This window comes from Giraffa tippelskirchi, chromosome 4, assembly GCF_054371585.1.
Source record: "Giraffa tippelskirchi isolate mGirTip1 chromosome 4, T2T-mGirTip1v1.2.pri, whole genome shotgun sequence".
In the NCBI taxonomy this organism is placed as follows: domain Eukaryota; kingdom Metazoa; phylum Chordata; class Mammalia; order Artiodactyla; family Giraffidae; genus Giraffa; species Giraffa tippelskirchi.
The window spans coordinates 183,396,619-183,413,592 of NC_137278.1; the positions used below are offsets into that span (position 1 = coordinate 183,396,619).

The window sequence follows — 16,974 nt, forward strand, 5'->3', positions numbered from 1 at the left end:
TAAAAGGCCCTCATATGAGCAGGAAATGCTTTTTGTATTACCTATTTATTCATTCACCAGACATTTCTTGAGGAATTGCTATGTTATATTTTTGGCACTGGGCTAGATTCTGAAAATGAAAATCTTCTTGTTCTAAAGACTTCACAGTCTAGTGGGAGAGATAGACAGTAACAAAACAAACAAAATAGCAGTTCAGGGGACCCTTAGCCAGAGAGCCTGGAATGATGGGGACCAGGGAGGGGAAATGGAGGGGGAGGTTCAGAAAAGTGCTAGTATTGGGTCCTCTGAGGTTCACTAACTGGAGATCCAAAGTGGGATCTTATGAAAAGGAAAGAAAGTTCTACCCATGCTCCAGTCACACTGGAGCATTGCTTGCTTATGTTCAGCAAGAATTGTTGTTGTTTAGTCTCTAAGTTGTGTCTGACTCTTTCATGACCCCATGGACTGTAGCCTGCCAGGTTCTTCTGTCCATGGGATTTCCCAGGCAAGAATATTGGAGTGGATCGTCATTTCCTTTTCCAGGGGATCTTCCCAATCCAGAGATCCAACCCCTGTCTCCTGCATTGGAGGCAGACTCTACCACTGAGCCACCTGTGAAGACCCTCAGCCAGAATGGGGCTCATTAATTTCATAAAAGCTTCAGTAAGATTTGTATGTGTGCTAGAAATGGAAAATTGAGTCAACTGATCTTACTTGAATGTCTGAATCATTGGTTTATACCTTCTTTGATTGGTTCAACAAACATTCAGTGAGTAATGTGTGCCAGGAGCTACCGGACTTAAGAGTTACAAAGACACACGAACCCGGCCATGTACTTTCTTTGTATACAGAGACATAGTGTGAGGTTGTTTAAAAGGTATTCCTTTGATTGATAAAGCCGTGCTCCTTAAAATCCAATCTCTTCAAGACATTAGAACAGAATGACAAAGTCTACAAAAGTAAAGAAAGGAACGCCATTTCATAAGGCATTTCTACACCGTCTTTCAAGTCTGTGTGATCAGGCTTTGCTGTCAAAGACTTAAAGAGAGCGCAAAACCCAAAACTCTCTTTTTTTTCTTTTTTTTGGTTCTGAAATTCTTTTTAAAATATCAGTAATATATATACAACGTACAGTTTATCATTTAAACCACTTTAAGTGTATAGTTCAGTGGCCTTCAGTACTGTCATGTCATTCACACTGTCATGTAAACATTACCACAGTCCCTCTCCAGAACTTTTTCATTTTCTCAAACTGAAACTCTATAATCACTAAACAATAACTCCCCTTGTACCTCTCTTCCCAGGCCCTGGTGACCACCACTGATGTTCTGTCTCTATGAGTCTGTGTATTTTAGCTATCTCATATAAGTGGAATTAAGCAATTTTTGTTTTTTTGTGTGTGCCTGGCTTATCTTATTTAGCATAATGTTTTCAAGGTTTATTATCCATGTTGTCATAACTCAAATATATTTGAGTCAAGAATTCCAGAACCATGGAAAAAAAGTATGGCAGATGCTCAAAAAATTAAACATAGAATTACCATATGATCTAGCAATTCCAGTTTTGGGTGTATACCCAAAAGAATCGAAAACAGGGACTTGAATAGATGTCTGTACACTCATCTTCATAGCAGCATTAATCACAATAGCCAAAAAGTGAAACAACCCAAATGTCCATCAACAGATGAATAAACTAAATACAGCGTATACATGCAATGGAATATTATTCAGTCAAAGCTTTCCTTAAACATTTCTTTTTAGTTAAATCTAAAAAATATTGGGTTGGCCAGAACATTAGTTCAAGTTTTTCCTCAAGATGTTCTGGAAAAGCCTGAACAAATGTTTTGGACAACCCAATACAACAAACTCATGAATATAACAAAAAAGAGGTTCACAGATTTATAGAGAACTAGTGGTTCTTTATAGTATTGTAATTACCACTGGGGGAAGAAAGGGAAGGAGAGAGGGGCTACAAAGGCGTAAGGCATTAAGAGGTCCAAACTCTTATGAATAAAATAAGCTACAAAAGACATATTGTATAACACAGGTAATAGAGCCAGTGTTTTGTAACTATAAATGGAGTATAACCTTTAAAAACTGTGAGCCACTTTATTGTACACCCGTAACTTATATAATATTGTATCAACTAAACTTCAGTTAAAAATTATTTTTCATATGAAATTAACATATACACACCACTATTGATATATATAAAATAGATAACCAATAAGGTCCTACTGTATAGCACAGGGAACTATACATAATATTTTGTAATAAACTATAAGGGAAAAGAATCTAAAAAGAAGTATATGTGTATAGATAGATAGATAGATAGATTCAGATATATATATCTCAATTCCTGTACTGTACACCTGAAACTAACATGATAGTGTAAATCAACTATTGTTGTTGCTGTTTAGTTGCTAAGTTCTGTCCGACTCTTTGCAACCGCATGGACTGTAGCCTGCCAGGCTCCTCTGTCCTGGGATTTCCCAGGCAAGAATACGGGAGTGGGTTGCCGTTTCCTTCTCCAGGGGATCTTCCTGACCCAGGGATCAAACCTGAGTCTTTTTACCACTGAGCCACCAGGGAAGCCCCAAATCAACTATGCTGTGCTGTGCTTAGTTGCTCAGTCAAGTCCGACTCTTTGCGACCCCATGGACTATAGCCTGCCAGGGTCCTCTGTTCAGGGGGATTCTCCAGGCAAGAATACTAAAATTAATTGCCATGCCCTCCTCCAGGGGATCTTCTCAACCCAGGGATCAAATCCCGGTCTCCCACATTGCAGACAGATTCTTTACTGTCTGAGCCACCGGGGAAGCCCAAGAATACTGGAGTGGGTAGCCTACCCCTTCTCCAGGGGATGTTCCCAGCCCAGGAATTGAACCAGGATCTCCTGCGTTGCAAGCAGATTCTTTACCAGCTGAGCTACCAGGGAAGCCCCTACTTCAGTTTAAAAAAAATTTTTTTTTAATTATTTGTTTTCTCTAAATGAAATTTAGAAGTTAATAGATAGACTGCCCCAGTGGGTTTTGTTTACCTTCATATTTCCAAAGAAAGTGAGCAGTTTCTATGCTATCCAAGGCTACAGGGCTTAAAGTTCATGGGCAACAAACTGAGTTAAATTTACTTTTCTTCTCTTTTTTATTATCTGTCTTTTAAAATTTTGTATTATATTGTCTTTTTAAATTTTGTATTGTCTCTTGTGTCTCCTGCATTGCAAGCAGATTCTTTATCATCTGAGCCACCAGGGCATCACCCTTTATTAATAACTGCTGTACAGCAAAGTAATTAAGTTATACATACAGATACTTTTCTTCATTTTATTAGTCTGTGACAAAAACAAACTACTGAGACCTACGTGGGGGCACTTGACTACCAGCTCAAATGAAAAATAAAAAAGAAATCTTTTGTTTCAAGTATATATTATCTAGTTTCCTACCAATGGCAGTTTTTCCTCTATAGGTGATGCTGCCTGTACCAAGCCAATTTGTCTACTATTAGCATCCTAGCGTGTTAAAAGGAGCATTTCTTGTCTTTCAAGTTCACTGATTTTTCTTTAGTATATCATTTTATTGATGGAGGGGTGTTTTCAAATTATGTTATTGTTTTCTTTCTTTCTTTCTTTTTACTCTGATGCTGTGTTGCTGGTTTGAGAAATTTAGAGTCGGTGGGGTCGATGGGGCAAGGGGTTTTGTGTCCAGCCTCTGGAGAACACAGTAAAGGATGTTTGTGAACTCCTGTTCTAGAGCAGGGCTTCTTAAACTGTATCACGCTTGTGAAGCATCTTTGGATCCAATTAAAATACAAATTTTGCTTCAGGAGGTCTTGTGGGGCGGAGGGCTGATTCTCTGTTTTGAGGAAGCTCCCAGATGATGTTGATACCACTGATCTTGGCCAACATTTTGGGGAGAGGGCCCTCTCTATGCAGGTTGTTGGAATATGGGCAATATATAAGTAGTGCTTATGCAAGGTTGTATAGTGGGTGTGGCCCCTTGATCTCTGTATTATATGCTACATGCTTTTACTTACTTCTCTGTACCTTTTTCCCCCTCACTTTTAAAATTAGAATAATGATACTTCCTTCCTTAGTATTATTATTTTTAACCACCTTGTTTCAAGTTCCTCTGCAAGTCTGTTGTGTTTGACAAGAAATACAGTTGCAAAAAAAAAGGTGCAAGAGTGATTTGGTTGAATTTAGGTTCTGGTTTTTCTAAGATTCTTCCATTTTAAGCACTGAAAGGCCCAAGTCCCATGAGGCCATCAGTCCCTGGCATTCCCTAGCTGAATTCCCAGTTGGTCTTGAAAAATAATTCTTAGAGCTGACTTGCTTACCATGGAAATGGTTGGGGGAAAAGTTTGTTTACTTAGGTAGAACTTCTTTGGTGGTGGTTTTATTTTTAACCCTTATCATCTGCTTGTTTGCCTTTTGTAGCGTTCAAAAGCTGAATGAATTTCTCTTGAGTGATGAGATTGGTGAGGACAGCTGGCGAACTGGAGAAGGTTCTCTTCCATTTGAATCCTGTAAGAAGCACACTGGAGTCGTAAGTGTTTTGCTTGTTACGGGAGCTGTGAATAAGGGACCATCCTGAGGATGGATGATTTAAAATGGGTACAATTAGAAGAAATTGTCAGCTTTACTTGTAACATATGTGAAGAAAAGGGGCTTCCCAGGTGGCACTGTGGTAAAGAATCCACCTGCCAATGCCAGAGACTTGAGATGTGGGTGCGATCCCAGGATTGGGAAGATTCCCTGGAGGAGGGCATGGCAACCCACTCCAGTATTCTTGCCTGGGTAATCCTATGGACAGAAGAGCCTGGTGGGCTACAGTCCGGGGGGTTGCAAAGAGTCAGACATGACTGACTGAGCACACACGTGAAGAAAAATTACTACCTGCTTCTACAACAAACCTTATAGGTTTAGAATCAATAAATCATCAAAAGATTATCCCAAGAGGGACAGCTCATGTTCAATTCAAAAGGAAACAGAGAGGTTGTCTACCCCATAAAACTCATGTATCATATTCTTATAATACCTTTAACTGTATTATACTTTTTAGTTTAAGACTTGCTTTTTGATGCATTATGTGTTTTGATTCATTTAATATATTACATTATATTACCTATATTATTTTCTAGATGAATAGTTTTATTTGGATGTTGTTTTATTTTATTTTATTTTTTAATAAATTTATTTATTTTAGTTGGGGGCTAATTACTTTACAATATTGTAATAGTTTTTGCCATACATTGACATGAATCAGCCATGGGTTTACATGTGTTCCCCTTCCTGGACCCCCCACCCACCTCCCTCCCCATCCCATCCCTCTGGGTCATCCCATTGCCCCAGCCCTGAGCCCTTGTCTCATGCATCGAACATGGAATGGTGTTCTGTTTCACATACGATAATATACATGTTTCAATGCTATTCTCCCAGAACGTCCCACCCTCACCTTCTCCCTCAGAGTCCATAAAATTGTTCTATGCATCTGTGTCTCTTATTCTGTCTCGCATATAGGGTTATCGTTACCATCTTTCAAATTCCATATATATGCATTAATATACTGTATTGTTGTTTTTCTTTCTGGCTTACTTCACTCTGTATAATGGGCTCCAGTTTCATCCATCTCAGTAGAACCGATTCAAATGTATTTTTTTTAATGGCATAGATGAATAGTTTTATTTGGATGTTGTTTTAGAGTCATAAGATTGATGAGTGACAGAGGCAGAATCGGGTCTTCCCTGTTGGCTCAGTGGTAAAGAATCCGCCTGCAATGCAGGAGATGTGGGTTCGATCCCTGGGCCAGGCTGATCCCCTGGAAAAGGAAATGGCAACCCACTCTGATATTCTTGCCTAGGAAATTCCATGGACAGAGGAGCCTGGTGTGCTACAGTCCATGGGGTTGCAAAAGAGTTGGACACGACTTAGTGTCTAAACAACGATAGTCAGAATTAAAACCTGAGTCTTGTGACTCCTGAACCAGTTTGTTCATCCATTACACAAATATTTACTCATACCTCTGTAAAGCCTGGAAACACTGTTGATATTATTTTTCATGTTTTACACGGCATGTTACAAGTATTATATATTAGCTTGTGTTTCCAGACTTAGAAACTGCCCTATGCATTGTGTCAAGACCTGTTGATGTAGCTCTGAGCAAGGCAAGCAGGATCTTTCTCGTCAGAGTTTGCTTTCTTGAGGCAGGAGTCAGATGATAAAAAGTAAAAAGATGAGATCATTTCCCTGTGGGAAGAAAATTAAAGAAGGTGTTAGAGAGTGACTGGTGTCCTCAGAGCAAGGTAATCATTCTCCAGAAGATCCCTCTGAAGAGCTGGCATTGGAGCTGAAACCTGAAACCTCTTCTGCAGAGGCCTAGGAAAGGGGCCAGATCATTTCTGAGGGAGAACTAGCAGATGCTGTGACCCTGAAGTGGGAATTAATTTGGTGTGTTCAAAAAACAGCGGGGCACTATGGCTGATGCCTGGTAAGGAAGAGAGAGATAAAATGAACTAGGAGCAAGAATTAAGTGCTAAAAGTTGCTTTGGTTGTCTCCAACTCCCTGCAACCCTATGGATTGTAACCCGCCAGGCTCCTCTATCCGTGGGATTCTCCAGGCAAGAATACTGGAGGGGGTTGCCCCTTCCTACTCCAGGGAATCTTCCCAACCCAAGGACCGAACCTGCATCTCTTATGTCTCCTGCATTGGCAAGTGGGTAAATAACAAGGATTGCAGGTCCTGTAAACCAGGGAGAGAGTTTGGATTCTATTGACAAGCAATAAGAAACCATTGGAGAGTTTAAAGTAGGGATGCATATAATTTTGTTTATAGGTTTAAAGGATCACTCTAATTACTGAGGGGAGAGTTGTCGCTGGGGACAAGAATAGAACAGATGGATCAGTAAAGAGGTCATTATAATGGCATAGCAAGAAATGGAGATGGTTAGAATTTGTTTTGGTTGCAGTGGACCTTGGGAGAAGTTATCAAATTCAGTGCACTTTTTTTGGGTGGAGCTGACGGAGGCTTGCTGATAGATTGAATGGAAATGAAGCAGGAGAAAGAAGACTCAAGGATGAATCCTAGGTTATTAGCTTGAGTACTTACTGAGTAGAAGGCAGAGTCAATAACTGAAATAGGGAAGCTGAGAAACAAGTAGGTTGTTGTTGAGGTGGAATCAAGAGGTTTATTTTGCACATGATAATTTTGAGATATTTACTGACATCCAAGAAGAGAAGTCACCCTTGGAGATGTAAATTTAAGAGCCATTGGTCATTAGATAATACTTAAAATAATGGAACTAGATTATGCCACTTTCTTGAAAGCTGTGTCTGAAAAATTCTGAAGAAAGTCTTTAAAATTAATATGTCTATTTCATAAGAGTGATGTAGAAAGGAGTTTGTCTAAAATTAGTTACAAATTAATATTTATTCAATTAGAGAATATGTGAATATATCTACCATTTGTGTAACCAAACAAAAATGGACATGCAGTCTCCTGACAGGAAAGAGTTGAGGCTTGGAGAGCCTTCACAGGAAATCACTCTGCATTAAATTTTTCTTCACAGTGTGTTTAAAACTGCTGAAAATACTTAAGACAAGCACTGGGCTGTCTTAGACTTATCGATTTCTTTTGCTTTCCTGGAGTTATTTTCTTAGTCTCTGTTGAATTATTTTGTTAAGCAGGTGTGATTTTTTTTTGTTGTTTGGTCTGAGAAGGAGCTACCACTCATGTTTGTAGATACTGGAGTGACAAAGTCTAAGATGCTTGTGTGCTCTTGTGTGGACATGGACACCAAGATGGGAACACATCATAGAGCATCTACACTTTGAGGGAATAGGAAACTCAGGCATTTGATGAGGACCAACCTTGTCACCTTTTGGGTGATACCCAAAGAAATTATTAGATTGTCTTTCAGAGACATGGGGATGAGTGGAGGGAGATGACCTCAGGAGAGGGGACAGAGGAGGTCAAGTGTGCAGAGTGAGGGGCTTCTGAAGAGTCTTTTGCATGAGAGGAGGGATGCATGAAAAGTTGAACTGAGTGAAGGTTGGAAGGAAAAAGAATCCCCTTTAGATGCCTCCAATATCTTTGGGGTTATTGAAACCAGGCTGGACTTCTGATGTCTTTGGGGGCCATTCATCAACTGCCGACGCGCCAAACCACAAATGACAAACTTTTAGAAATGGAGAGGAAAAAAGCTGTGTGTTTGAAAAGAACACGAATGGAAACTCCTTCTTGAGAGTACTTAAGAAGCTATGTATTCTGTAAAAGCTTAGAGCTAAGTGGTTTTGGCTGCCGAATCTCCATGGAGAATTAGTGACTTTCTAGTGCCAGAGCCTCTTCAAATTACATCTGTAAGATTCGGACTCAAATCTCTGTCAACACGTCTCCTCCTCCCACCCCTCTCCTTAGGTTTGTGAAGAACATGAAGTCATCCCTTTTGGACCTCTGAGGGTGATACTACTATAGAAGTTAAGACTCTAGAAGACAGTGAATATATGTACAGATGTAGACCGGTCTTGTGTGGGGAAAATACTCAGCTGAAAGGATAGTTAGTGACTCTCCCCATCCCCTCTGAGGTTATCTGCGAGGACTCTGAGAAGAAAAACAGAACTAAAAATTTCATGAACGTTCTCTTTTTTCTCTCTTTCTTTTTTAAGTTTAAAATGCATTCAGCAGTTTCTGTGTGACAGAACCGTTGCTAGTTCTTCTCAGTGGCTTTTTAATCTGTGTATTGATTGGCATGTAGCCTAGCATGTGTTATTTAATTAGTTTGATTACCATCTGAGCCACCAGCAAAGCCCTAAAGTGAAAGTGTTAATCGCTCAGTCGTGTCCAACTCTTTGCAATCCTGTGGACTGTAGCCCTCCAGGCTCCTCTATCCATAGGATTCTCCAGGCAAGATTACTGGAGTGAGTAGCCATCCCCTTCTGCAGGGGATCTTCCTGACTCAGAGATTGAACCCAGGTCTCCTGCATTGCAGTCAGATTCTTTACCATCTGAGCTACGAGGGTAATGCGGTTGATACACTAATGGATGTAAACTGGACAGCATTATCTTGTTGGGATTAAATTGCTGATTATTTGAGGTCATGCATGATTTTTATAATAGAACTCGACAGATTTATCAAAAAAGCTAAACCTAATGTTCCAAAGCCAAAAAAATATTTTACAATTATAGAATCTTTTGTTTTATAGGTTATTTGATAGTTTTGAAGTGTATTACTATTTGGCTTTGATAGTCTCTGTGAGTACTGCAGATAGTTACTTATGTTAAAATAGTTGCTTACAAGATTTCTGGGACAAATTTTGAGCTTACATATTTTGTGACTTAGAGGTTAACAGAGCTGAATTTCCTACCTTCTCTTCAACCATTTGTCTCTCTGTGTGAAATTAAATTCAAAATTAGAGAATAACAAAAGCTTCTAGTGGTGACCTAATTCGAATTTAAGTAGAGGAAGATTGTCTAGCTGACACCCTCCATATTATGGATGCTTTAGTACTTTGGTGTAGAACAATAATGCTATAATATTTGAGAAAGACTAGATCATTCTATAGTGCTTATAGATCTCCTTATGAAATAATATGGGCTTCCCAGGTGGTGCAGTGATGAAGAATCTGCCTGCCAGTGCAAGGAGATGTAGCTCAGAGTTAGAGCGCATACTTCACATGTACAGGGCTCTGGGTTCATCCCCCAGCTCCTCCATCTGTGTCTTTCAGGCTTCCCTGGTGGCTCATATGGTAAAGAATCTGGAATGTGTGAGACCTGGGTTCAATCCCTGTGTTGGAAAGATACCCTGAAGGAGGGCATGGCAACCCACTCCAGTATTCTTGCCTGGAGAATCCCCACGGACAGAGGAGCCTGATGGGCTACAGTCCATGAGGTCCCAAAGAGTCGGTCATGACTGAGCAACTAAGCACAGCACAACCAGTGCAAGAGATGCAAGTGATGTGGGTGCAATCCCTGGATCGGGAAGGTCCCCTGGAGGAGGAAATGGCAACCCACTCCAGTATTCTTGCCTGGAAAATCCCATGGACAGAGGAGCCTGGCGGGTAACAGTCCATGGGGTCGCAAAGAGTCAGACATGACTGAGTGACTGAGGACACATGAAATAATATACATGTTTGAGCAAAGAAATCCTAGAGCTTTATGCTTTTTCTCACTCCACCATGGATCTTCGGGTGACATGTAGACTCGTCTGATTTATGTGAGTGTATCAGACTCAAAATCCTCGTAATTCAGAGGGTGACCAAAAATGTACTGTTGGAACATTTACAAGCCTGATGGCCTAACAAATAGACTCTAGTTTAACCTAAGTTGGCCTGCTTGCCTTTTGCCATGACACACACTTTTTTTAATCGCCTGGGTCTGTTCATCCAGAAAAGCAGAGTAAGAATAGTCAGAGCTTAGTTTGGTGCTCAGCATTTTAACTTCCATCATTTACGAACATCACATCTTCATATTTTCATTTTTCTTAAAAAGTTTGTGAATTAGGTTTAAAATGAGTGCATAACACTTTTTTATTGTTGTTTGCTTTTGGGAGGAGTGGGGGGATGCCATAGAAATAATTAAAATATGACATTCACTTTACTTCTTTTTCTTAGACTCTAAATGCAGCAGCAACCTTGTGAGTTAATGTTCAGTAAAACCTCAGTTTTTTTCGTAGCACTTCAACTTGTGTTCTTTTCCATTTGGAATGCAGCAGCCAAAAACTATAAACAGGAAGCAGCCTGGAAGATATCACCTGGACAACTACGAGCAATCAACACGACGTCTGCGTCCCATGGAGACGGAGGATATTGCAATAAAGGTTATTTTATTTCCTGAATTTTTACATGAATAGAAACATTGATGTTACTATTTTATGGTGAAGTTCTGCCAAGTGTCCCACGTTGTGTCTTTAAAGTCACTCTAGAGTGGTCACTCATCCTCATAACATTTTCAGAAAATATTCTGCTGAGTTTATGATTCTCAATGCTGCCTAGCCTCCCAACCACAGCTTTGCTCCAGGAGTATGTTTAAATAACTGGAAGATGAATCTTTCTTCTGAATCTGTGGTACACTGGATACACCTAGTATCCAGTGTATTTCCTCTCATACTTTTACTTCATCTACTCTACATTCATCTCTATAAATTAATTTATAAAGAATGCTGATATTATAGGTTCAGTTTTTAAGGAAGTAGATTACATAGCAATTATCTTCAACCAGGAAAGGCTTAGACAAGGGCTGTGTGTGTCCACCCAGCTTCCCAATATGGCCTTTGACTCATCTCAAACTCAGACTTTTAAAAAATTTTTATTTTATTGAGATATAGTTAATTTAGGCTTCCCAGGTGGCTCTAGTGGTAAAGAACTCGCCTGCCAGTGCAGTAGACTTAAAGAGATGTGGGTTCGATCCCTGGGTTGGGAAGATCCCCTGGAAGAGGGCACGGCAACCCACTCCAGTATTCTTGCTTGGAGAATCCCCATGGACAGAGAAACCTGGTGGGATACAGTCCATAGGGTCACAGAGAGTCGGACACGACTGAAGCAGTTTAGCATGCATGCACACCCATGGTAGATTTATGAAGTTGTATTGATTTTTGCTGTACAGCAAAGTGATTCAGTTTTACACAAACACACACATATATACACATTCTTTTCCATTATAGTTTGTTACAGAATATTGACTACAGTTCCGTGTGCTATATAGCTCTATATTGCCCATCACAGGTAGAGTGACAGATGCTCAGGGAGGTGTACAGTTAAGCCAAGAGCCACATAGAATTCTCTCTCTCCTCATGCCTGATGCCATACCTATCTCACAGTAGGCACCTAACAGTTGGAGTAAATGTGTTATTGGATGGAATAAGCTAATGCTGGCTTTCACTTTGTCATTAATTTGATGTGACTGTTGGGCAAAGTGCCTGTCTAAGCCACAGTTTGCCCTGTTGAGGTGGGGATGCCATACCTACCTCAAGTATGATTACTTTGAGGATAAATATATCACCTGTGAATTTCAGAGAGCTGTAGTGATTCTTAACGTTGGCTGTATGTTAGAATCACCTAGAAGTCTTTATATATGTAAAACCTGGGCATCGTTTTTGGAAACAGCTCTAGTAGTTCCCTAGACGATTATAATTTACCAATAGGATTTGAACTAAGCTATGAAAAAGTAAGTAATGAGAGACTAGAAAGGATCTTCTATGCTGCCAATTCACAAATATGCCCAGAAAACAACTAATATATTAGTAACTAAAAAAATCAGTTTTTTAATTGGCATTTTCTATGCAATTTTGTGGGAACCTAAAATATACATATTTTTCCATATGCCTTATTCAATTTATTTTTGTTTTGAATGGGAAAAAGGGAGGCTATCATGATTTTTTCCCCACAGAATTGACCCTCCATGCACCAACTCCACCCCCCTCCAAAAAAACCAAAAAAAACCCCTGCATATTAATGCAGGGACCCCTAGAGTCCCCTGATTGGCCACGATAATTTCAAGTACCCCTGCAACCTTGAATTCATTGTTTATTCATGGTGGGACTAGCCAATTGGTAATTAACTCATTTGTCTTTTTGAATCTTTTTTGTTGCGAAATACAAAAGTAAATATAACATATATCTATTGTTAAATGAAAAAGTAAACATTTGTGCAACTATCACTAAGTAAAGAACATCACCAACTTCCTCCAAAGACCCTCCAACACACCCTGAACTTCAGTCTCTTTATTCCTCAAAATATAATTACCACTTTGATTTTTATGGTCATCATTTCCTTGAACATTTTTGCTATGTATGCCTCCAGTATTCTTGGGCTTCCTTGGTGGCTCTGACAGTAAAGAATCCGCCTGCAATGCTGGAGACCTGGGTTCCATCCCTAGATTGGGAAGATCCCCTGGAGGAGGGCATGGCAACCCACTCAAGTATTCATGCCTGGAGAATCCCCATGAACAGAGGAGCCTGGCGGGGTACAGTCCATGTGGTCACAAAGAGTCAGACAAGACTGAGCGACTAATCACAGCACAAGCATAGCACATGCCTCCCTAAAGACATACTGTAGCTTTTTTCAACTTTGAATATATGCATGTATATGTGTGTATTTTTCTTCTGCTGCTCAGCATTATGTGGATATAGTTCATCCATTTTACTGTGTGAAACTGTAATTCATTTGTTCTCATCATTGTGTAGTGTTTCATTGTATGAGTATCCCAGAATTAATTGATCCATTCTACTTTTGATGGGCTTTTGGTTAATTTTTATTCTGAAGCCATTGTGAAGAATTGCTGAGTCATAGGATCTGTACATCCTCAATTTTCCTTCATAATGGCCAACTTTTCTCCAAAGTGATTGTGCCAGCTCACACTTCCAATAACAGTGACTGAGAATTCCAGCTGGTCTCCATCTTCCCCAGTGCTTCCAATATTTTGCGAAAATGCATGTTTTGTATTGGGCGGCAGTGCTGTTGTATCTTGCTGTGGTTTTTATGTGAATTTTTCTGATTTCTGATGAGGTTGAGCACCTTTTCCAATGTATATATTGGCCGTTTGTGTTTGGAGCTCCTCTTGTGAATTGCCAGGTTATTTGTTCCTCTTTTTTAAAAAAAATTCTGAGGACTATTAATACTACTTTGGCAGTTGTATATGTTGCAAAATTCTTTTCCCACTTTGCAACTTGGCTTTTCACTCTATGGTATTAGAAATTCTTAATTTAAAGAGGCTGCCTGCAATGCAGGAGACCTGGGTTCAATTCCTTGGTCGGGAAGATCCCCTGGAGAAGGAAATGGCAATCCACTCCAGTATTCTTGCCTGGAAAATCCCATGGACAGAGGAGCCTGGTGGGCTACAGTCCAGGGGGTCGCAAGAGTCGGACACGACTTAGCGACTAAATCACAAATCTAGTTTATAGAGCTTTTCCTTTATGGTTAATACTTTGCTTTTTGGCTCTGTTAAGAAAACTTTCTCTACCAAAAGTTGTAAAGATGTTCTGTATTGGTTCTTAAAAATCTTTGAAGCTCTACCTTTTGCTTGCATTACTTTAATTGATTTATAATTGAGTTTTGTGTTGGTAAGAAGTCAGGTTGAGATTTAGCAGGGAAATCAGTAATAAATAATTTTAGCTGTAAGTTTAGCAGTAGTAAACTTTCTGGTAGTAATTTTACTATACTCAGTAGCAAGTCAGTAAGGTCAGACTTCATTATTTATGTGATGTTGGGTTGTCCTGTATCAATGTATCATGTATCAATGATACCATGTATCAATTACTGTCCTCACTGACTTTTAGTACCATCTTGTCACACACATTTCCTTGTTTATTTTTCTCTGATTTATTTGTCTGTTCAGTATTCCACTGCTGTGATTATTACAGCTTTCTAATAAATATTGACACTTTTTAGGACAAGTTCTTACACCTTATCTTTTTTCTTCTAAAATGTGTTAGCTATTCTTGGCTCTTTTGAGGGGGAAGAAGCTTAGATCCTCCAGAGCTTACATTTCTTTTTGTACTTCTCTTAATACTTTCACTAGACATTTCCTTACTCCTTGATTTAATGAGATTTTCTTACAAACTATATTTTATTCACCATTTTTGCTCCTTTTCAGTGGGAGGAAATGGAAACGGTGTGTGTGAGGTCCCACCTTTAAATTTTTAAACAATTATTTCATATTCAATATCCTGTAAATAAAACCATAAGAATATTGAAAGGAATATCAGAAAGAATATGCATATGAATATATATAACTGAATGATTTTGCTAATACACCAGAAACTAGCACAACATTGTAAATCAGTTATACTTCAAAAAGAAAACAATTATTTCAACTGAAGTGAAATTCACATAGCATTAAATTAACCATTTTCAAGTCAACAATTCAGTTGCATTTAGATTTACAGTGTTGTGCAACCATCCTCTCTATCTGGTTACAAAATATTTTATCACCTCAAGAGGAAACCCCATACCTATTAATCAGTCATTCCCTACGTCCCCCTCTCTTGTACCCCCACCAACCTCCAGTCTGCTTTCTGTCTCCGCAGATTTACCTATTCTGGATATTTCATATAAATGGAATCATAGAGTAGGTGACTTGGTGACTTTTTGTGTTGTCTTTGTTTCTGTCTTTACATTTTTTTTCTTTTTTTAAAATTGTGGCTGTATGTGAGCTCTTTGTTGTGGTGCCTGGAGTTTCTCTAGTTATGATGTGCGGGCTTCTCTTGCAGCACACAGGCTTAGTTGCCCTGGGGCATGTGGGATCTTACTTCCCCTACTTGGGATCAAACCCATGTCCCCTGCCTTGGAAGGTGGATTCTTAACCACTGGACCACCAGGGGAGTTCCTGCCTTTACATTTTAATTCATTCTTTCCCTTTATCCTGTGCCTCATGCCTGTATCCCTTCATCCCTCCTAACACTATGGTGCCAGCATAATGTGCTTCATATATGCACTTAAATATACTTACTTCTTTGTAAAATATGTATTGTCATGAGCATTTATACTTTCAGTTTCCTGAAATAGTTTGCTGCTTCTTGCTCCACCCCTGCTGCAGCTGCAGCCTGCTGTATGCACTCCTGCCGTTCATTTGCCTCCTAATGATGGCTGCTGGGTTGGCCTCCATCTTCCCTGCATCACAGACCATGCTGTGATGACCATCTTTGTACCTATCCTTTTAGGAAACTTTGCAGTAATTTATATATTAGCTGATTTTCCAAGGTCAAACAGCTAGTTGGGGAAACCAGAATTTTAACCCTGCTGGTAGAGAAGTGAGATGATTTTGTAAAAGGCAAGAGAGGATGGAACAGCCAATCACAGCCGGACAAATTCCCTTTGACCCTCCTCCTTCTCCCCAAGTGGATGCTGTTCTGACTTATACTTCTGTTGGGGGCCAAAGCAGGAGATGACCCTGAATTCTTCTGATTCTTCCCTGCTGTTTTCCAACCACGTCTTTCCTCTCTCACACTCCTGTGAAGGTATAACGTGTTCTACCTTTCTTGTGTCTATGAGTAGAGGACTTAACCACTCCCCCACCTTCACTGAAGATTTGGGTGTTTGTTTCCGAGTCCAGGTTTCTGCCTTAATAAGTGCCACACCTGGATGTGATTTAAACTTCCAGATTCACAGCCCATCTATTAATAGTATGTGTGTGTGTGCTCAGTCATGTCCAACTCTTTGCCACCCTGTGGGCTGTAGCCTGCCAGGCTCCCCTGTCCCTCCCTATCTCCCAGAGTTTGCTTATATTGTTGTTGTTGTAGTCTCTCGGTGGTGTCCGATTCTGTGCTCACGTGGACAGTAGCCCATCAGGCTCCTCTGTCCATGGAATTTTCCAGGCAAGAATATTAGAGTGGGTTGCCGTTTCCTTCTCCAGAAGATCTTCCTGACCCAGGGGTCAAACCTACATCTCCTGCATTGGCAGGCAGGAGATTTACCCCTGAGCCACCTGGGAAGCTCCCCACATTTAATATCCCAGCCCCCAAATCCCTTAATCAACCATCCTTTTCCACAACCTCATCTGTGTTCACACTTGGCCACCAGTTGGACACGCACCCGCTGTGGGATCTTTTACCTTTTGTTATACCAGCAGTCACCGGCAGCACAGCCCTATCCTCCAGCTCTCTCAGGCACTGGCTTTTAAGCTCCTTGAAACCTGCAGTCATTTGAGCCCCTCCTTTTCTCCCAGCATTTGCACATTCTCCTGGAACTATCCAACTTTGTGTCTTCTCTGCTCCTGTACCCAGGTTGCTGTGCTCTGTGGAGGAAATGACTCAGTGGTACAAGTTGGCATGGCCACAGCTTCATTACCTCCACTCTCGGCTGACCCTCTGTGGTCCTTGGCAATCCTTTCCCATGCCTTCCCTCCGTGATTCTCCATCTGCTACAGTAGCTCTTCATCTGTCACCAGTCTCCTCTCATCTCCTTCTCTCTCCTTCCGCCTCCTCTTTCTGAAGATAACTTCCCTTCCAATCCACTGAAGACATAAAGGCTGTCACGGAGGGCCTCTCAGTTCCATGCTGTCCCTCTCAC

General features: G+C 40.3%; 1 protein-coding gene across 3 annotated transcripts in view; it reads left to right on the forward strand.

Moving 5' to 3' along the window:
• Nucleotides 1-16,974, forward strand: part of ABCC9 (ATP binding cassette subfamily C member 9) — a 149,812-nt gene that overhangs the window by 48,525 nt on the left and 84,313 nt on the right. For all 3 annotated transcript variants that reach the window (XM_081483338.1, XM_081483336.1, XM_081483337.1), the window contains 2 exons: nt 4,414-4,522; nt 10,680-10,787. In XM_081483338.1, coding sequence (XP_081339464.1) covers nt 4,414-4,522; nt 10,680-10,787 — 217 coding nt within the window. The remainder of the gene's footprint in view (nt 1-4,413; nt 4,523-10,679; nt 10,788-16,974) is intronic.